The 22,444-nt window shown below is 48.1% G+C and overlaps 1 protein-coding gene across 1 annotated transcript in view; it reads right to left on the bottom strand.

The window, feature by feature from the left end:
• PLXNA4 (plexin A4) overlaps nucleotides 1–10,441 on the bottom strand; it is a 425,661-nt gene extending 415,220 nt beyond the window's left edge. The window contains exon 1 of the mRNA XM_059815912.1: nucleotides 9,263–10,441. Within this exon, the coding sequence (XP_059671895.1) occupies nucleotides 9,263–10,441 (1,179 nt within the window). The remainder of the gene's footprint in view (nucleotides 1–9,262) is intronic.
• Nucleotides 10,442–22,444: the final 12,003 nt, after the last annotated feature.

Genomic DNA, 22,444 nt, shown 5'->3' with positions numbered 1-22,444 from the left:
AGTTGCATGCAAATCTGGGTGTCTTGCCTTTCCTGTGTTTCAAGTACTTCTTCAAATGTTTTAAATATTATTAGAAACTGCACCATAAAGCAGAAAACATTGGGGCTGCAATGTTTACTAACTCCTAAATTGAAGCAACTGGGTGCTGGTGGCACAGGGAAGATGTTAGGTCATACATATTGTGTAGTTATCTGCAGGAGAAAGACGCAACAAAGGTCTGCATTTCAGCAAGCCACATTCATCCACTTACTGACATTCACCCGTGCAACAAAGCAGAGCTGAAGAGGATAGTTTGGAAGTAGATGTGTGCAGGACACCCAGGTCCCCAGCTCCATCCTGAACTTGGATGTATCTACCCAGCCAGGTCCACACTGGCTCTGCAAATGCCGCATTTTGTCCCAAAGCTGTTGTCATGTTACCCAAAAACTGGGCCAGTGCTAATAAAATGCCTTTCAAGCAAACTTACAGCAAAACCATATCCCACACTAGCACGGTCATGCAGATGCCAGGCTGGGAGCGTCTGGGGCAGAAATATGGTCAGATGAGACTTGGACATCTCTCTGTAGGCACAACACCCTTTCTTGTCTCCATCTTCATACTGGCCAGTCTTCAGGATGGACACTTCCAACATCTATATTATCCTACCTGGCATAATGGGGACCCATGTTTCCATGCAATTTAGATAAATAGAGAAACATGCTTATTTCAGGGATAAAAAAAAAAAAAGTCTTATGTTATGCGTGTGCTGGAATATAAAATAAATAGACATGCGCATCAGATTGTTCCCAGAGGCTAAACGTCTTTGCTGTTTCTCCAAATCCCAAGACAGACCCTGCACTGTTTTTCACCCCGACAGCTACACTTGGATCAGGCAAGCGAGGAAGAGTCTGTGCAGGATTAGGCCCAGAAAGCAATGCTGAATTCGGCATACCCTCGACCCCCTCCTCAACAGAACGGTTATTGTACAAACTCCTGCGCTCGGCTGCCCCCAGTCCGGAGGTGCTTTAAATAGCATCATGTTCACAAAGGGAGCTGGAGTCACTTTGCTTCTGGCTCTTCCAGGATGGCTGGGTTTTGCTTGCTGCTTTTTTAAAAAAAAAACAAAACTGTTACACAAGCATTCCCATTGACCTGCGAGGCGACCTCCTGGCAAGGCGATACGAGGTCAGGTTTGCGAAGTAGCTGATCTCCCAGCATGGAAGAGAATGCGAGGAGATCATATGGAGCCCTCCAAAAATGCAAGGCTGAGCCACAGGCGACTGCAGGGCTCAACCACAGAAGAAAACAGCCTGGGTAGCTGGCAGGGGAAGCAGCAAAGATCAGTTCCCAGAAACAAATCTAATTGTCCGTGTGGCAAGAAGCGCAGGCGAATGGCACAAGCAGTGATGGAGAAGCTGGCACCTTGCTCACCTGCAGAAGCAGCTACTGGGGGACCACCAGGACCCGGGGCTGATGCCGAGCGATGCTGAGCGGCTCAGGCAGAGCCAACGTGGTCCAGAGATGGGACTGGGGGGCGGGGGGGGGGGAGAGTTGTGCCTGAAATATCTCAGACACAACAGCAACTCAGCAGCCTTGGGCCCTGCTCCATCCTCAATGAACATTTTGTGTGAGCGGGGTCAACCAGACGTGAGGAGCAGGGAGAGAACAGCACTGTGCGCAGGTTTGGCACCCAGCCACTTAAAGGCACAGGGTTTCCTCTTGCTTTATGCTTGGGAAGTAAATAAATGGTTTTGAGAAGGGGGTTTTTTCCAAAGCATGTTTTTTGGGTTTTTTCCCCCAGGACAAACAATGAGGATTCTGGAAGGAGAGGTTGCAGGGTGGGGGTGTGATAAGAAGATAATTCATTACCGCCAGCATTATTTCTGCATGCACACTGATCTGGAAGTATCCTTTCAAGGACAGGTGTTTAATACTGAGGAACATACTTAATACCTCAAATGCAATCATCCTCTCCGTGCAATTAGGCCCTGGTTTACAGCCCATAAGTGCAAGCTTCAGTTGATGTAGGTGCTTAAGAGCTTTTGTTTTTCTCTCCCCCGGGGCCTCCAAAGCCACTTTTTTTCCTGCCTGGAGTGCAGAGCACTTTACAGAGGCAGGGGAGTGTTCTTATCCCTGGCTGAAAGCAGAGAGGTGGCACATGGGAGAAAGGACCGCCACCGAGGAAAAAGGGAAGATGAACCCCTGTGGTGCCTGAGAAGCCCCTGCAAATGAGCTCTCACCAGGTTAGCGTGTGCATGCCCACCTGAATAAGCGGTGGCCTTTTGAGGATGTCCAGAGGACCGGGATGTTGCCAGCAGCTATACCCAGGCTGAACTAAGAGCTCATGCAGATGCTGGAGAAGTCCTATAGTGCTCACCCACCACTGCTCAGCCATAAGCACGTCCGTCGATGGAAAAGTCCGGAGGCTCTTGTTCCTGCAACTCCATTAGACCCCAACTGTCATGTCCCTAGCATGAACACTAGGCATGCTTATCAATGAATTAGTGCTAATTAGTTAATAAGCCTGCTGGTTACCTCACAGAGGAAGAGGTGGGGAGACTTCCCTAATTCCAGTTACAAAGGGGACAGGACCTTGCTCAGAGTGGTGGAGATTTGAACTCAGCTGCTCTCCATTAGCCTGAGGAGCATGGCCCCAGACATCGCTGGTCACTTCCACCACTGACAATAATCATGAGAAATACCAGCCACATCGCTGGAGAGAGCTCCCTGCTCCGCTTTCGCCTGAGCTGCCTCATGTAGCAAGATAATATGACATTTCTCTCTGATGAAGTGTCTTTCATCCCGGAGCACAGCCAGCTTTCCAGGGGAGATGATGGTCAGGCCTGCTGGAGATGGAGAAATGAGGAGTGGGAAGGTGCATGGGGGAGATTTGCAAATCACAGAGCTCAGCTGCAGAAACCCTACGCCAGCACCCTACCCCTTGTCCATATTGCCTCCCCCGTTAAGCCCTCCATCCACTCCAGCTCCCAGCGTCAGCAAGAGGATGCTTGTCGCCTCTTATCAAAGTTGCTGGGCTCAGCAAGTCCCTCCAACAACACGCTCCGCACACATGCATACACACTCCCATCCAACACAAACTACTGTGACCAATTATACAAATACAGATCTGGCAGTAATAAGCCTGTTTGCTCCGTCTCTGAGTCTCCAGTGAGCATTCCCAGAGAGGCATTACCCTATTTCTTAGGCTACTGCCTTTGCACAGACTGCACTGTGTCATTTTTTTGATTCCTGCTCTTGCTTGCATCTTCAGAAGAAGAAAAGGAAAGCACTGTTAAAAGCTGACCAAGAACTGACCTCAACTGACCATGATCCCTTGGGATCAGAAGCATGCATCTGTATAATTTGGGCTGAAGACATGTATGCAAAACTCTTGTGCATGGTCTACCCAGTAGAGATGAACAAAAAGCCCTACTGTGCAAGCACGAGTGACATTGACCCCTTGCAGAGATTTACTTAGGATAGCCCTACTAGCAAGCAGTGACACTACGAGGTCTAATGAAACCGATAGCTCGTTCCTGTGACTGTGAGTCATTCCCTTGGGAAAGCAGCAGGCTTACGTACCGGCCAACACAGCCAGGAGAAACGGGCAGGGGCTGTGTGTGCAAAATGTCAAAGCAGCAGCACCGCACAGACCTCCTTCCATGCACTCCTCTTCCCAAGGGCTAAGCAAAAGTTAACATTCCCTTTCAACCCCAACCTTTCCCTTTTAAGGGAAAATGATGGGGGAAATGACAGATAGAGATGACAATTCCTGCTTTTTAGTTTGCAAAGTCATTTTTTTTTCCCTTGAAATGCCCCTTCTTTCCAGCAGCTCCAGCTGTGTCCTTCTTTCTAAATGACCCTGGTTTTCTGTCCCCCATGCTAGAGAGGAACACAATAGCAAGAATGATATTCCCTCTTCCTGCAACAGTTGGGTACAATGGGCACAGCACTAAGAACCAGGAGTCTCTGAGCTGCAGCTGCCCTGCAAGTCATGTTTTACTGTGCCATAGCCAACTCTCCTATAAAACAGGAGTAACGCTGCTCCTCATCTTGGTGTCTCAGTGGTGCCCTGTCAGACCTGTGTGCTGTTAACACCAGCAACGACAAATGCAAGCCAACACAGCCCTGGGAGAAAGAGGAAAATCATGACATAGGCTGTTTGTAGGAAAATTATGGCCACCAACAGTGGCCTCGCCAGGAGTCAGATTGACTGGCCCCTACCATACATACAGCCCTTCTGCCACTTAAGCTGGAAATGGCCCTTCCTAACCTGGTGGCATGAAGCAGAGGAGAGCCCATGGATCAGCCCCAAGGGCCACGCAGCATTCATCCTGGGGTGAGGCGCTCATACTGCCAAAGCAAAACACCTGTGCACCCAACTGGCATCCAGATATGCCTGACAGCCATCCACGGAAGGAGTGATCAGAAATAAGCCTTCCACAACCTCCTCCCACATCCAGCTAAACCCCATGGGTACAGCAGTGCTTGTTGATGGGCATCAAGCATCTAGGATGAGCAGGGGGGACGCAGGGAAAGCAGAGGGAGTAGGAGAGCAGAGTCCACTTGAGGAAGAGACGTATGGAAGAGATGCAGGACTCTGCGGGATCTACACATTGGTAACTGCAAAGATGTTTTGGTGAGTTACTGACTTCGATGTGCCTTGAAGCATCAGAAGCACAGGAAGCCTTTATGGCCAAGTCACTCGTCAGACAATGACTCGGGGCCCAAACATCCACTTGCCTGCCCTCTGTAGTGAAGTGTTGGAAAAATATTGTCCAGCTCTTTACACAAGGCCTTTTGTTGGCTGGTCAGCTTCGAAAACATTTCTTTTCTCCCCCAAGTGACAGCGCTGCCATGAAAAACAGGAAGAGATTGAATACAGTAATTTAAACAGTCAAACTCCATTTCCTGCCAAAAGGAAAAGAAAATACCAGCAAAAGGCAGAAGCCAGGCGATAGTTGGGGACAGACACTTTGATTATCTTGGACAGATATTTGCACTGTGTATCCGGTAAAAGCTACAGCGATGGAGGTGACACCTTTTCATTTCAGGGACTGGAGTCTCTTAGGCAGCAGAGTGGCAGGTGATGCTGTGAGGCACATCAGGCTGATGAGGAGACCAGGATCTCCCAGGATAGCAGCCCTGGGTTGCAACCAGCTCCTAAGCTGACAGTCGGGATCACATGCCAACAACACACCGTGTTTGGGACTTCATTGCAAGCCAAAGCTCCAGCAAGGATCCCCGTTCCTCTCGCATCTCCTCAGCAGGCCCTGGCACCCTCATGCTGCTTTGGGGTCAGACTCCAATACCCTCCTCTTCTTCATCCATGCTTGCATGTCCCACACAGCAGTTCACCCGCTTGCTCCCCGAGGTAGAGGGGAAGGCTCCCCTGCCTCCGCTACTGAGCACCCCTGTAGTGCAATTGTCACTGGGCTTCAAAATGCACCTATTGTTAAAGCTATTCAAGAGTAATGAAAGTCAACAAATCCCCCAATGATCAAGTCCTGTGCTGAAATGGCCCATTTACATCTCCATCCTCCTCCCAAACTGCCTTCTTTTTTTTTTAAAGAAATCCAGCATTTCCCAACTGTATCAACAGTTAATTACAAAGTTTACAAAGCATATTTAAACCATGACCTTCTTTATCCAACACAAAGACTGTTTACTGTTGTAAGAAGCCTTTTGTTTCCTCCAGAATAGCCTTTCCTTCTGCCCACACCCTGCATGTCCATACAGCCTCTCTTCCTCTGCTCTGTACATTGATGCACCACACTGCACCACAGAAGTGGTCGTGTTTTGGTGACGCACGATGCCCTTGCTAGGTGGCCAAAGGGGATGAAGGTGTTCTCTGTGCCTATATAAGTAGGAATGGCTTCAGTATCAGGAAAGGAGATTTAGATTAGACGTGAGGGAAAGCTTCCTAGCAGCAGAGATAGATCATGCAGTGAGAGAGACGAATCTCCATCGCTGGAGGTTAAGAACAGGTGAGACAAACATCTGTCAGAAATGTTATAAGTAGGGCAGAAGGGCAAATCAGATGACCTCATAAGACTCTTTTTTTTCCCCAGCCTCGTTTTTCTCTGATTATATGAATTTCTAAGCATTTGGGGTCAAGTGTACTGTTTAAATATAAGCTATTATCCTGTACTTGCAGAGAGGAAAACCAGAGAGGTATTATCTGGAACTGTTCATCACCTGAGTGAACATCCCCAATTTGCAAATCAACTGCCCGGACATAAAAATCCATCCTTTTTTTCCTGATTTATGCTGAAGATTAACAGGAGGACAGCTATAACACAGGGACAGGGGAGGAATGAACATTGAGAATCCTCCATTCATCTCTGGTCTTTTATATTTCCCATTCCAGAAATTCTTCCGTCACACTGTTAACATCTGCAACATGCGCACACGGTTGGCATGAGAGAAGCACAGGCTCATTACACAGTTGTGTCCGTCCTTCGCCTTCACGTTGGGGATGGAAATCAAACCAGGGAAGGTCTCCAGGACATCCAGCCCTGCAGGACATCTGGAAAGCCAACGCCTGCTGCTGCATGTTGACCGTGAGACACGGTGCGTCCAGCCCAGCTTGCTGCCAGGTCCTGCCTGACCTCAACTTTCCCATCTCCAGCTGCACCAACAGAGCTGCCTGACCGGAGAAGCTGCAGACTCTGCACTGTACTACTCCGGGCAAGTGCACCATTCCCCCACATCCCTGTAATTATTTGTGTCCATATTGCAGGTTAGGAGAGCTGTGCTGGGCATGGTCCCCAAGAGACTTCTCTTGCCCTGAAGCGGCCTTGAGCAAGCATTACACCAAGGCAGGAGCAGAAGCATCCTAACATGTGGATCCCCTTTGAGTCAGTTATCGCCCTATTAGAAAAATATTTGTTACCAAAAGCCAGACCTGACCACGCATCAAGATGCGAGAACAGTGCGGTGAGCCCAGCTCCATAATCCATGGTCCTACAGTTAACACCACAGAGAAGGGCTGGAATATGTCTTCTAACAGTGTTTCTCTGCAATGCTCGGTGAGGATTCCCCACAGCATGTCTCTACTCATCTGCTCAATGCCAGGCACATCAGCTCTATCTGTTCCCATGCAGGATTTCAGCTGCTGAAGGCAGGTCCAGCCTTGATCGCAGGCAGGTTAAGCCTCTATTTGCACCAGCAGAGAAATATTTGACATCCACACAAAACCAGGGAAAGTCTCACTGATGGCTTTCTAATTGGTTTTAGAGATGCTTCAAATACATGTGCTAAGAGGCAGAGAAGCAGTGCTGGTGGATGGCTGGCAAGCAGCACATCAGCAAAGGAGATGAGGCCCTCACAGACATATATCCAGGCTCCAAAATACTTCACCAACCATCAAATATTTTCCAAGCTTAGCAGCTGGACTCTGCAACCCTTACAGCAGCCAAGTCACTAATACCTCTTCCCTTGGGCAGTACAGCTGATCTCAGACAGGGCTTGCCAGCAGCTCTAAGTAGACTCATTTAAGGAGAGGACAGCCCTCTTAGTTACACTTTTCAGACTCCTGGTTTTTCTTCAAGGATCTCCAGGCTTTTTCTCCAGCTGGGAAGCATTAGCATCTCTGATTCACAGTGAAGAAATGCAGTCACAAATATGCTCTAACAGTTTATCCCACTGTGTCACTCAGTCCCTGGCTCCTTGTCCTCTCCCCAACGTCTGCAGTCCTGTCACTCCAAATTTGGTCTGATATATCAGTCTTCTTGGTCCGGAAGTCACCCCAAGGGACACAAGAAAGCTGTTGGCCTTTTTGCTCCTGTCTAAAGCCACAGAAGCCAGGTGACTGAGAGGTTTCAAACCTCCTCATTTGAGAGGTCCAGTATTGCAAATGTGAGTATGGAGCACAAGCAGAGCAAATTTGAAAATGCATGGAGAGGCTTAACAGCCCAGGAGAGAAACTCCAGTGGGAAGCTCCCAGCTTAAATCTAAGGACAGCTCTTTGAATGTGCAGAGGCCTTGAGGCCAAACCAAAGAATCAGAGCCAGATTTGGGCACAGCCTTTCTCCCTGTGCAGTACTCCATAGGGAGCTTTGCAGGTCCAGGCAGAAGAGATCCCAACTAAAATGAAGGACTTGTCCCTCTGCACGTTCGGTGTGGGAGTATGAGAGCAGTGCAAGGTCAAGCAACGATGCTGAGGGCACTGGTGTAACGGGGAATTAGGTCAGAGTAAGGCGGGATCAGTCTCCTGCAATGAGATTTCCACCTGCGTTCCTCTTGGTCCGTCCTTGTCCTGCCAAGTAACAACAGCAGGGATCCCCCAGCAAAGGAGGCTTGAGTACAAAGGAAAGCCAGAGCAATCCCATATCCCGAGCCCTGACTGCCTTGAGATTATGGGGCAGGAAAGTGCTCTGGTGTTTCTCCATATTCCCTTTGCTCAGACTTGAACTTGCCTCTCACTTGAAAGAGCTAATTAAGGAAGGAAATCAAAGCCCAGAGAAGCGGCTATTACAGCAGCCTGGGTGCAGTGCCGGCTGTAATGCTGATTTCTGTGCATGGTATCAAAGTCAGCCGTATGCTGGCAGGGCGGACGCAGATTTCTGCAATGACACTTTAGTGAACCGACAGAATAAACTAAGGCAATTTCTTAAGACCATTTGTAGGTCAGGTAGACCAGCCTCTTCCCCAATCCTGCCCTTAAATCTTGCAGCATTTAATCCTTGATCTGCAGCCAGGCCTTAATTTTTCAGTGCAGAGGCAATGCAGAGCTGGCTGGAAAATGGAAGATGAGGGACTTTGATGGTTAATGACCAGTGTTTCTCAACCCCAGAAGAAACGAAGCCCTGGCTTCACAAAGCTCCCTGAACAAATCCTGCTCCGACTGCAGCCCAGGGAAATAAAATTACACCAGGAGGCACAGAAACCACAACAAGCCTTTGACATTATCTAGGTCCTTTTCTGGTTTAGGTTTGAGCCAAGACGGCACAAGGAAATGTGATTTCACCCCTAACGAACTGCACAGTGAAGTAACTACAACAGGCAAATTCCTCCTAAAGGTTTCAAAGCCCCTTCGCTTAGTTCATCAGCAAACCTAGCATGCCTGGGGAGGTCAGAAAGTGATACCTTCCTCAGCTCACCCATGAGCAAACTGAGGCAAGAACTGCTTAAATTAGGTGGTGTGGTGAGCTGGAGGCAGAGCCAGGACTGGGATGAGGCAGTCTCAGTTCCTTGGTCCCTGCTCTAATCTTTGAGCCATGCTCTAAGATCTGTGAGCACATGAAGAGGTTAAGGTTAGGTGCTTAGGGACTTCACTTACCGCACTGCTACAGGGAATGTCCTTGACTTTGAGCCAGGCCAGATCTAACGTCCCCTCTCCCCTGTAGCAGGACTGCAGTCTGTCCTTGATGCGATCGTTGATCTTTTTCAGGACGAAGATACAAAGAGCAGACTCATCCAAGGACTTCATCTTCCTTTTCTGCCCCTTGGAGAAGACTGTGAAGAGGATATCATCCTCAGGGCCAACACCCAAAGACCTCGCTAAGATGGCTCCAGCCTTAGACAAGTAGGCTGCCTGCAGCAACCGGTACTCCACCCCGTTCTTCTCACAGCCAATGGGCACCTCAACATAGGAGTTAAAGGCTGTGTCCTCCTTACAAAGCCGGACCAGCTTGGAGGTATAAACCTGCTCCTTTGTGGTGGAGCCAGGTGGTGAGATCATCTCAGGCTGCAGAGTCAGGAAATAGACAAAGTTACCACTGCTGAAGCCATAGATGTAGTAGATATCAAAGTCAGGGATGATGGTAAAGGTGTCTGAGGGGATCTTGATCATAGAGGCCACAAACTCATCATGAAAGACATATGCAAACATCCCATCTGCCTCGGAGTTCTTAGTGAGCTTTCTGCTGGAAATAGTGGGGAAATACTCAGGTTTGCCATCCACAGCAGTGGCAATGAACAACTTGTCATCCATGTTGCTGTACGAAACAATGACTCCAAAAACAGAGCCACTCTCATTCACCCCAGAGAGATAATGCTCCTTCTTGTGGAAGGGCTCTCCCAGCTTGAAAAGGTCATCCAGCCTCAAAAGCTTGCAGATGCCCTGGTAAAGACTCCCACAGGCTATCAATCGATTCTCCTTGTAGTCTATGAGGAGCATTTTGTTTACGTTGTTAGTGGGTGTCAAGGGTTCGTTGCAGGTTTGGACTATCCTGGGAGGATAACACTTGGGATTATCTTCATCAGGACCAGTCTGGTGGGTCACCAGGACCTTCAGGTCAGTGGAGAGTTTGTAGATCCTGTTGACAGCTCCCAAGTAAATGTGCCCCGTTCTTTCATCAACCACCAAATGGTTGAAGTTCCCCTCTGCTTGGTCGCCAGTGAAAGTGATGAAGGGCCTCTTTGGGTGGAGTGGCTGCTGCCTACCAAGAGGCGACACTGTGGTGGATAGCAGGAGGTGAGAAACCAGGCAAGTCCATTTCCACATGGCCAGTGACATGATTAGAAAGGTTTGTATTCCCAAGGGAACGAGGATTAAAAGCTGTAAGAGTCTTCAAAACACCAATTCCCCGGCAGATTTTGTCCTACAAGCAAAGAGAAAAGAAAACAAAAGTACATTACTATGGAGTATTCCTTCCTCCTCCCTCCTGTACAACCATGCCGTCATCAGAGTGTATTTAATTGCTAATCCTCCCTTTCTCGTCTCTGAGCTCTCTACTTAAAACCAGCACAAAGGGAGCCCTCCTGAAAGAAAAGATGCTGGTAGAAAGAGCAGAAATCACACAGCAGAATAATAAATCATCACCCTTTTACTCTCCATTACACACACACGTGCCCCATGGTGCAGCACAAAAATTCACTGGAAACCAGAGGAGTGCAGAAGGCTAATGGTAGAACCATCGAGCAGCATTGCTCTTTGCGCTGCCAACTTTGACCCAGTTGTGTATTTGCTATCTAAGAAGACAGGACAGGAGAAGGATTATTATCCTGCTTTTCTGGATGAGGGACTGAAGCCTAGAGAAGGTCAGGGACCTGCCTACAGGGACAGGTCCAGATGGATGCTGAGCTTTTTTGCAACCCTTGAAGTTTGCCAGGAAGAAACCAGCTCTGGTCTGACATTAACATCCTTTCAGGGAGATGTCAGTCCAGAACGGGCCTGTTTGAACAGGCTCTCCGTGGCTTACAGATCAAAGCTGCCTCATGCCGGTCCAGCTTGGAGTACAGACGTAGGAGTTGTGGTGTGCCAGCCTTCACAGCCACATCTACAAAGGGCAGGCAGCCAAGCACGGAGCAAAGAGAGAACCAGGTCTCCTCCCTCCCCTGGGTTCTCACCACAAGACGGCTCTCCACCCACTTCACAGCCAAGAAAACATTGTCTAAAAGAGAGATACAGTTCCCCTGGGCATCTCGGATGACTGAGGAGAAAGGGGTTGCCTAACTACTAACAGTAATAAAGTCTAAAGGCCCACGAAGTAGGAAAACTAACAACCCAGGGACCAGCCTGGTGACTTTCCAGAGAGGGAAGGGGGCTTCCTTGCACTACTCAGTCTCTTAAAATCCCCCAGTTTTTAACCAGGGTGGTGGGAGCAGTATGGGGTTCAAACAGCTTCTGTCATTTGGTGAGCACATCACCAAGCCCCATCCCTGTGCCATGGAAATGCTTCTTCCTGCTCAACACATCCATCTGCTCCCTGCTCCTCCACCTTTCCACCTTTTCACGACTGCTTCTGTACCAAAAGCAGCTTTGGCCCCACAGAGCACGTGGGAGACGGAGTCCCACCAGCTCACGTCTCACCAGCCAAGCTCCTTGCTGGGTGCTGACTGCACAACCCTTGTTACAGGTGGCCAGGCTGAGGCACACAAGTCTTTCCTCCCTCCATCCCTCTTTAACATCCAGATCAGAAACTCACAAAACTGTTCTTGATTTTAAAAAGGACACAAGTCAAACCCCAGCTCCGGTCCTGCAGGCCAGTGTCCTATCACCTCTCTCGCAGAGTGGCTTTGCAGAAATCAGGGGTGTAACTAGCTGAGCAAAGGTGATGACAGCCAGCCCCGCGCAAGCAGGAGGCAAGGGAAAATCACTGTTTGCAGATCCCAGCAGGGAGGAAGATGTGGCAGTGACACAGGTCTGGATTCGCAGCTTTTTCAAATCTGGGCAACTCTGCTCACGCCGGTGCAACTGAAAAATTTACTTCAAGAAATAACAAAGAGAATAAATCCTATCTTCTTTTGACCTGTAGACTGATTAGATCTGATAGTGGAAAGGGTAAGTCTGGGCTTGCAAAGCATCCACCACTTTTATGCCACCCCAAATATTTCAAAATTCTCACAGTAGCCAGAATTTCAAAACTGTTGTATGATCACCTTCACCTCCCACTGCCGTCCATACCGCAGCAGCCGCAGGCGTTGGATAGATGACGGACAAAGGTCATTTCACATTTACTTTAGGCGTGTTTACCCTGTTCTGCTTTGCCTTTCTGGTCAAGCAAATATTTAATAAAATCAAGCTTATACTGCAGAGTTTGCAAGACTGTCTTGCGAGCAGGAGAGGATTCACTCTGCAGGGATACGCAGGCTGATCACGTAGGCTTTTAATAACCTTTATTATGATAGATAGAGCGGCGATGGGATGAGCTCTCCCTGCACAACCATTCCTCTTTTAAAAGAGGCCATCCCTGAGAGAGCAGCAGAAGAGGGAAGCTGTCCCTGTTTGAGTCCTGTGTTCAGAAACATCACGTGGCGACCCTGAACACTGGTTCCCGTCACTTATGAGTTATGAACCATATTTCTAACAGACACCAGTTTGATTGGGCACTAGACAGATCTAGGAAGAAATTATTCTTTTCAAGTACTAAACAAGATATCTATTTTACCCATATATTTTACTGTATTTTGCTCCTCTTAGCCCTGCAGATCCAGCACAGCTGCAGGACAGGGAAACGTGAACTGCCATGACCCAGAGACTGAAGAGGTAACAAACAACCCCTCTTCTGCAACAGAAGCCATCTGCCTGAAGGTCATCACAACGCCCAAGAGTAGAGTTGCAACACCAGGAGGAAATCTGCCCATTAAAATAAGTGGTCAACCCAACATAAAAGGAGATACGCTCCAGATGTGAAATCATTGAGGTCCAAGCAGGAGAGAATCGTGGTTGACTTTGAGGTGAACTGTCACTTGTAGAGAGAGGGGGTGGCGTGGGGAACCTTCCTCCAGGCAAAGACAGCAAATTTGATCTGGAAACCAGAGAGACCCCAATGAGAAACTCCAGGAAGCCTGGATGAGGTGTCCCTTTTGCAGCAGACAAGGGCACTTCAAAAATAGTGAACCTCATGGGGGAAGATGCTCACCTGCAGAGGAAAGAGCCTCAACAGTCTGCCAGCACCGATAGCCACCAAGCAAGCACAGGACCAGCCTTTTGGGACAAAGCAGGGAGAGCAGGAGCCTGGGGCTATCTTGCCATCTTCCATCAGCCATCTGAGTGACCCTAGGAGAAGGATTTTCTCTCTGTACACTGCTGGCATTCACACCTTCGCTCCCATCTGCTCATGTTGCTTGCCCTGCAGCCTCTGTCCTGGAGTCTGAATCCGTACTTGAGCCTCTAAGGGCTATAATTTATAATTTGGCTTAATTAATAAGTAACAGCAGAGGGCAGACACAAGGAGGACTGGTTGTTTAGCTTGCAGAATAGAGCAGGGTTTGTACTACCCCTTAGAGGATGCACCACGGAGAAGGGGGTTATGCATGTCTTTTTATTACCCATGTCAGGACAGCAGAAATCATAGCAGCTGGGAAGACAAATAATGCAGTGCCATAGACATACCCATCCTCTTAGGCTGCTCAGTCTGCAAGAGACTAATTATATTATAAGAAAAAAACAAATAAACAAAAGGCCAAAGTGAACAGGCAGTGAGGTCTGGGCTTAGGCTCTGAGCTGGGTATTTCCAAAAAAAACCCCAAACCGCATTCCCACAATGACCAGGCTCGCTCGCCTTTCCCCCCAGAGACGTGGCCAGCAGCAATGCCATGACCCAGCGTGCAGAGCTCCTGTGCGAGACCAGGCTGTCCCTCTGAGCAGCTCTACGTGGCTCCTGCCACACCAGTCTCTTCACCAGCACATTTAAGGTCCCTGGAAGGTCACACAGCCTCGACAGCCCCAGGGATCTGTAGGGAAAGACCTTTTGGTAAAAAGCCACCCTTCTTTGTCATCTTCTGTCAGGAACAGCTGCTCCTCTGCTCTGCGGCACCCTACACATGCAGTGGCTGTGCTGAGGGGATGCCACAGGTCATAACAATACTCTAAAAGCTTTTCTTTAAGACTGGATCTCCTGGGTGAGTCTTTTCATCGCTCCACAGCATAAAAAAGCTGAGACCCTCCCTATGTCCTTCTCTGACCACGGTTAGGCTGTGGTGTTACACAATCTTCACGACATGCAACAATCCCAAAGGAAGTTATCATTCGTTGTTTCCAAAAGTAGAGCTACACCAGATTTGAACCTAGCCTGGACATGAAATTGGAGCAGAGGAAACCTTCTCGCAAATCCAGCTGTTTCAGACAGGGTTCCATTGATAGTCAGAGGAAGGTCTCAAAGTCAGCTCCCACATAAGGTCTCACACCACAATGCTGCCTGTGGAACTAGGGTCTCTACTCTATGGCTTTTGAATAACACATTCCCCATAAGACTTCTTGAATTCACACAATTTGCTTTAAGGACTCGTTTCCTCCTGAAGGACAGGAAGTTATGATGCTACCGTACAGCGTGGTTACTTGTTTACTGTGGTTGACCGTTTCCTGCAAAGGTTAGAGACCACTGAGTTGGAGGATGCAGCCTGGTTCTTCTCTGGGCTCTCCAGGAAACGATCCCAAGACTCTACAACATGCAACCCTACGGTCAAAAGATGGGGCCCTGGGCAAGAAAAGTTTGGATGCAAAAAAGCCTAAGAGGAAGAAACTTTCTTAACTTCTTTTAACTTAGATGGTGGCTGTTATTAGATGGGAAAGCTAGGGAATGATGAATACATCCTCAAAACCCAGCAAGTTTTAAGGGGAGAAAGTCAAGAAGGATGTGCTATGGCTGAGGAAGTAGTAATAAATAAGGAATAAAGAGGACACAAAGGCCTGGTCTGTGAATTGAGAGGGAGGGAAGGACTTGGGAGGAAGTGTACAGGGAGAAGGGAAAGAGAGCTGGGGCATTCGGTTTTGATCAATAATCTCACAAAAGGCATGGTCACGTCCCTGTACTGGAGACTGACACAAATCCACCCCACTGCAATGACAGCTCCTGAAAGGAACATGTTACTGAGTGAACATGGGAGACGACAGCATCTCCCCATTTGGCTCGCACACACGCAGCCTTCCTGGCATCAAAGGTGGCAGACAGATTCGCATCACCAGGTCCCCTGCCACAGCCACATGTTGGCAGCAGGGACACTGCAAGGTCAGCGGCAAGAGTCATGCGTGAGAGCCTGGCTGCAAAGAGCCATGGAAGCAAACCCACCTTGGGTCCAGCTCCAGCCAGGGACTCAGAGCGAAAGTACATGTTAAAATCTAGAACAGGGCCAAAACGTGCTGAAAAACAGCATTGGGGGGGTGTGGAAATGCACCACCTCCTCCTGCAGAGCTGGTCTGACACCACCCCGAGGTCCTGTTGCCTGGTGGGACGGGCTAGGAAGACAGCACCTGGCTAGGAAGAAGCCAAAAGCACCCAGGACTCCTGGGCAACACCAACGGCACGGGCTGGGTGGTTAATGAAGCCCAGCATTAATCAGGCGGCACGTTCCTCTGTTTACTTCTGCTCCACTCAGGCACAACTATTCATTTCCCGGGATGCGGGAGGCTGGGCACAGATGCTGACGAGGCAGACGCCCAGCGATGGAGCCAGCACACAGCGATTCAGCACCAAGTGCAGCTACACAATCCCTTTAATCTCAGCTAAAGATTTTTTTTCCTGGCTTCCTTTAATAAACCCTGATTACCATGGATAGAAGCTTTTCTATGGGAGCCGACATGGCGAGAAAACTCATACAGAGACATAGTTGACAGCTCCCCCAATGAATACCAGCTTCTAACTTCAGCTAAATCCTTTCTCCCCGAACTTACAACCTGTCCAACGCCTGATGGAAACTGAAGGCAAGTCTCTCTTTGAGGGCATCCCATGCCAGACCATCTTTTCTTTAGAGCTTGTTGCAATGAACAGATCCCAGCGCAAGCTGCAGCTTGTCTCAAATAAAGAGAACAATTTCAGGAGTGGTTTGTTTGCAAGGCACCTGAGCTAAGGCAGGACAACACAGCCTTCCCTCATCACACAGATTATTCTATCCAGGCACTCAGACGGTGCCCATCACCTTGTTACCTGTGCACCTGCCAGAAGCGTATTAAGTGATGGGATTAACACTCGCCATGAGTAGGACTTTCTTCCTTTTTTCCTGGCTCCACTGTGTGATAAAACTGCATGTGCATGGTGTCTCTGCCTGCATTTCAGCCTTGGTTTCCTATCAGCAAAAGCAGGTCAGAGCTGTGCTCCTTCGTGCTTGGGAGGGAGAGCAGAGAGGTTTGTAATGGTTTCTCAGTTCCTCCAGGAATTTGCTACACAGAGACTCGAAATACTGACTGCCACAGAAATAAGAATGGAGTTTTGAGGTCATGGAAATAACCTACAAATCCAGAGACCAGGGATAAACTCTCTTTTCTGGAGCAGACTCGCCCGTGAGTCTCTGTGGCTGTGCCACCCTCCACGACACAGCTAACAGTATTTCCCAGTCTCCTGAAAGTATTCAGAGGACAAATCTATTAAAATTATTCCTTATCACAGTAACTGGGGAAATGTAAACCTTCAGACAAACAAACTATTGTAGCAAGAGCACACAGAAGTGCACAGGGTCATTGACTTTAAGCAGACCATGTCACAACAGTGCCTAACTTTGTTGATCCTACCTCGAGGAACGTGTGTATGAGACCGTATAGGTCCAAAGCACTGAGAAAAGTGAAGAATTGCCAAAAGCCCGAGTGTCAGGTTGACTTCCATTTCAAAGTCTCATCCTTGTCCCGTTCAAGCCATTGTACACTCCTGGGGCTCTGTTCTCCTCATGGCAAAATATTTCTCTATTGTGTTTCACTGAGGTGCAACTCTCACGGGGTTGGCAGGGCCAAGTTGGCCAAGAAATCAAAAGGCATTTCACAGGTAAGGAGACCCTGATCAGCTGTAGACATGAAGAGGAATAAACACAGCCTCTTCCCCTAAAGGAACGATGAATATTGAAAAGAAAATGAACTGGGATTCATCCCAGCAGGTCTTCCCAGCTTGTATATCAATTACAGCATTTTAGGACAGCCTTGAGGAAAACAGCATTTCCTTCCTTAGAAGTCAAGCTTATGCTCACAAATTCCCTTCAAGGCGTCGGGGGCTCTGAAGAGTACCCAAATGAAGTCTTCACATTTTCTGGACCTGGTTCAGGTGGGAGCCCTAAAACACTACTTTGATGCTCAAAGAGCAAGGAAGGGGCTCTGACCCCAGGTTTCTCTGAGTCAGCAGGCAGCTATTTTCTTGTTGGCTGAGGCTGTATAACACAGTTTATGCTGCATTGAATGCCAGTGGGTGGATGTTTCCCCCTGTTTTGCAATCTTAGGAAGATCTGTGAGACACAAGTCCTCTCTCTCAGGCTGAAGTCTTGTAATTAGCACTGTATAAATCCATGAAGAGCCAAATCTCGTAAGACAGAGACCATACTTCAGCTGTCTCCCGAAAGCTTGGCACAGAGAGTAACTCCTTATTCACAGTGACTTTGTGATCACTGGCTATTTCACTCTCAAGATCTGCATGAGACACCAGCAAGGATAAAAGATGGGACTGAAAGGAAAAAACAAAACCTTTAGACCTTGACCTACTGGTTATTGGAGCACAGAGATCTATATTTGGAGGTGAGGAAACCACTTGCAAAGCAGCCAGGAGAGAATCCCCAGTTTTCAAAGTCTGAGATTTCACTACATATTCAAAAGGCAGCTGGAGCAGAGCAGCCTGAGAGACACAGGGTAAAAGCAAAAGGACTGGGAGAATCAGAGATGATACCAAGACGGGGAATAAGGTTTGGAAATAAAGCTTCATAGGGACGTAGAGCCGATGGGTTTGCTGTGTAGGATCAGGCTATCTGCAAACCAGATGAGCCTCAGTTACCAGTGACCAGTACTTGGTGGTTCAGAGAGTATGGGAAGTTCTCTCAACTGAGGAGTGTATAACTGGCCAGGTCGATGTGATTAATGCAGAGCACAGCTCTGTACTGTGCTGATCCCCACAGATCTGGGATCCTCTAGACTAAGGACCATCAATCCTGCAACTATACCAAACCTTACAGTCGGAAATAGGCTGAACACACAGCAGGAGAAAGCATAAAGAAAATGCTGTTAACAATATTATATTACTGGGAGGAAAAAGACAGATAGAGGTGTGATCATTTCTCTTCAGTGATGCAGGGTTTGCAGCAGAGGCGAGAACAGAGTCTCCCTTTATGCTTTATTCAGCATAAAATTTCCTCCTTTCATTTATGGCAGGTATCCAACCCGTTTTGGAGCAGCAACCACTAGCCATGGATGGGGCCAGTGAAAAGATCTGACACAGCAAATCCTTCATCTTCAGCTTCCCGTGTGAGTGGCTAAAAAGAGCAGATGAGCGAGTACAGTCCCATAAAACAGGCATGGCTGGACCATCTCAAATCTTAGCCAGATCTCAATTCCAACACACGCATTATCACTAGCGGGAAGGAGTAGTGCTGACTGGCATTTGCTCTCCCAAACCTAAAGGAAAGCTTCAGTTTACTGCAACCATTAGCAATATTTTTATAGTGACATCTGTACTGGAAAGCATGAAAAAAAAATATTAGACATCACCTTGTTTCATTTTCTCTGCACTTACTAACTCTGACCATATTCCTAAATGTTTCTGTGTGGGTCTTTATGCACCCATGAACCTCCCGGGCAGACACATGCCATTTATTTTATCACTCTGCCTTTTACGTGACAGCTTTTCCAGCAACTGGCCTCCGTCTTTCAGTCCTTAAGCAGGTCAGATGAGGGACAGTCTTTTTCCATGTTTCTGTAGCACCTGAGGCAATTAGGTCCCAATCTGGTTAGTTCATAACTTGCACGTGTTAGCTGAAGTAATCTATTTCTGCTGACTCCACAGGCTTGAAAGGAGATCTTTAAGAGATGTCAGAAAGCTGACTAGTCCATACTTCTGCCCCAAAGTTCGCCAGCCCCAAATTCCAGGCATCTTCTGCAGATATGAGATTGCTACAGAGGACCATCTCTCCTTTACAAGTGAAACAATGCAGCACAAAATAAATGTTTTTTGAACAATACTAATCTACTGCATGCCTTACTTGACTTTCCCTTACAAATATAATAAAAACTGCATTAAAATTGTTTATAAATTTTAACCATTCTGGCATAAAAGTACTTTTTGTCAAGTTCAAACCAAAGCAGGGCTCAGTGCAGCTGCTGTGTTCAGAGCGAGATTCCCCCCGAGAAGAGGTACCCAAAATCAGCCCAAACGAGAGATGTCCTCTTCAGAGGACTTCCACTTCAGAACGCTTTGGCTAAAACCTTCTGTCCCCACTTGACTTGGATTTTTTTAACAGGCTGAAGAGCAGTTGAGATGCCACCCGATCCAGAAGTCAAATGGAGCGACAGGACTCATGGAGATCCCCATGCTTGCACCAGCAGAGACATCCAGATGACACAATATCAAGCCCAGCAGCAGCAATGGGGATTGACTCTACTCATTCTACCGAGAGCTGTAATGAGGCAGTGTGGACACAGCCCTGATAAGCAGTGGCTTTGCAAGCATTTTGGGGGGGTGGGGGGGGAGAAAAGCAGTCTGACATCTATTCCACCACAGTCCCCATTTCACAGACAACGCAGGAAGACCACAACAGGTACTTTCAGCAGAGAATCAGCAGCGAAACTCAACACCCCCCCTCCCCTTCCAAAAAAAATACATGGATAAACTATTACTAATTTGCTATTAATTTTCTCTTCCAGTGACTGTCACCGCAAGGCAGAGGACAAGCCTAGCTGCCAACGCATACAAAGGCCAATGGGAAGTTATTCTTAGAGCCCTGCCCGGCTGTTGCTGCAGGATAACTAGCTCCAAACCATGCTTGACAGTCTCAAGATACCGCTGAGCTAGACAGGACGCCTATGGCCAGGATCAGATATAGACAAGAGACAGAATTGTGCTAATATGGGTAAAAAGATAATCACATGTTCTGTTTGTTAACAGGAGGATTAGAAGAGAGCTGATGCTGTATACACACACAGAGGCTGCATTTGCAAGGAGATACACAAGTCTATCCCGTACAGCATACAGCCACATTTATTTTTGTACAAAATTATGCAATTCCTGTTCTCCCAGTGCAGGGCAGTGTGTGCATGCATAATTACACCGAGCACTAGCAGCAACACCTATAGCTCAGGTTGTCTGACATGTTCTGTGCTAAGACTCGGTTTTAAGGTCCTCATTACTTTGACAGACCTGAACCGCTCAGGGGACAATTTCCTCAGCTCGCTGTCTGCCTCGGGCCAGCATCACCGTAGAAAGTTGCATTCAGAATGGCTTGGGCAATTCTGAGAACTAAATTAGGAGAAAAGTTTTTGCAAGTTATTGATTTTAATTTTTTTTCTGTGCTTGACCTCGGTCATATTCTTTCCACTGTCTTACTGAAAAGCTTCCAGGCTTTGGAGCAGGTAGTAAAAATTGGGAGGATCCTCCCCTGCTGTCATGGGATCTTCTGGCCAAGCCTGAAAATCTGTCTAAATTTGACCAAGTTACAGCATCTAATAATACATACATTGCAAGTAAAGATTTTGCCTTTTCCACTGCTCCCAGGATGGATCAGACAGCATTTGGGCTATCACCACAAGAGGAGTAAAACACGCTCAACATCAGGGATGAAGGGACTAAGCAGGTTTTCCCCACATTTATTTGCTGTGTCAGCTGGAGGCTGTTGTGGTGCTAAGCACTGCTGCTGAGGAAGACTCTTCCGTGCTCCCTGATGGACTTACGCTGCAGCTCCACTTAATTAACCCAATCGGAAAGCAAAAGAGGAGGATGCTCTGATGCAAGGAAAGGAAGGCTAGGAAGTGGAGGATGGGGAGAAAACAGGGCAGAGTCAAGTTAGGAAAAGGGATATGAGCAGAGACTGGGAAATGTGGGCAGATTGCAGATTTGCAAGTTCTGTAACCACCGAAACATTCTCTCCTCATGAATGGGGCATTGATCCCACAGCTCCTGAGTCTCCCAGTTCCCCTAAGATGGGTTTCCTCCAGCTGCTGACAAATCTGGAGGTCAAATCAGTTACACAAGGTTAAAGTTCTGGGGAGAAATTTCCATTTTTGCTTTGCTGAAGAGCTTAGAAAATGCATATCAAAAAAAAAAAAGCCACTGCAGAAAGGAAAAGAAGGAAAAAAAGAGCAGATAGTTGCTGAACTGTTGCAGACTTATCCAGCATCTTCCCTAACCCTCCTATGTGCATTGAGAAGAGGTTGCAGGAGGTCTTCCTGAGTGAAGGACTACACTATCCCCTTCCAATTCCTTCTCAACACCAATATTTAATGTCAAGCCTGGAGTGAGTTGTTACCAAATTACGAGACTTAACAGAACCAGGAGCAGCAGCCCGTATTTACAGACTATTCCTATATATGTTAAAACCACACGAGTGACATGGGAGGATGGGGTGGAGCGGTGGAGCAGAGCCTGATGTCATGAGGCTGCTGTTATTTCACTGTCCCACCGTAGCTCACACCAGCACATCACACCTTGTCCTGAAGGGCCCTTCCAGCTCCCCCCAGTAAAATAACACATTGCCGCTTGCGAGGGCAACCGGCGGCTCTAATCAAAACGTTCCTACTAAGAGCAGGTCCCCACCTCCAGATGTTTCAGTCTAGAAACACCCCAGGGAGACAGAGGTCCAGGGAGGTGAAGACTTGGCCAAGGTCACACAGAGTCAGCGTGGCTGAGACAGATACAGCCCGTGTGTTTAACCCCCAGCTCAGTGCCACCGCGACAAGACAACTATCATGCAGAGCCACGCGTGCCGGAGCAGGGGAACCTCCTTTATAGCCGATTTTTCTCTGTTACCGTCTCCTTCGGTGCATGTTTTAGGAACACACACACACCCTAATGGCTCTGAAGCGGTAAATTCCCATCAGTCTTAAACCCATCCACTCCACCAGCACTTTGCCAGCATCAGCAGAATAGGTGCATTATACACTCGAGTGTCGTTGTTGAAGTTACTTTAAATAGTTCAGTGGTCACCGTGTTCAGCTGTGAGTCTGCGTGGATGCGTCCAGGGCATCCTGAAATGATCCAGGGCAGAGTCCTGCTGCTGGCACCCAGCCTGCGGAGCCGGGGGAAGGAAGGGAGGAGGTGTCTGCTCCAGCTACTCTGCTGCTAAAGCTTTGTGCAATTTATACCTGTGCTTCCCCACGCTGGCAAACCTCGAGAGGAGACAC

The sequence above is a fragment of the Gavia stellata genome, chromosome 4, assembly GCF_030936135.1.
Source record: "Gavia stellata isolate bGavSte3 chromosome 4, bGavSte3.hap2, whole genome shotgun sequence".
Taxonomy (NCBI): domain Eukaryota; kingdom Metazoa; phylum Chordata; class Aves; order Gaviiformes; family Gaviidae; genus Gavia; species Gavia stellata.
The sequence above is the reverse complement of the archived record's forward strand: the minus strand, read 5'-3'. Positions and strand labels throughout refer to the sequence as shown.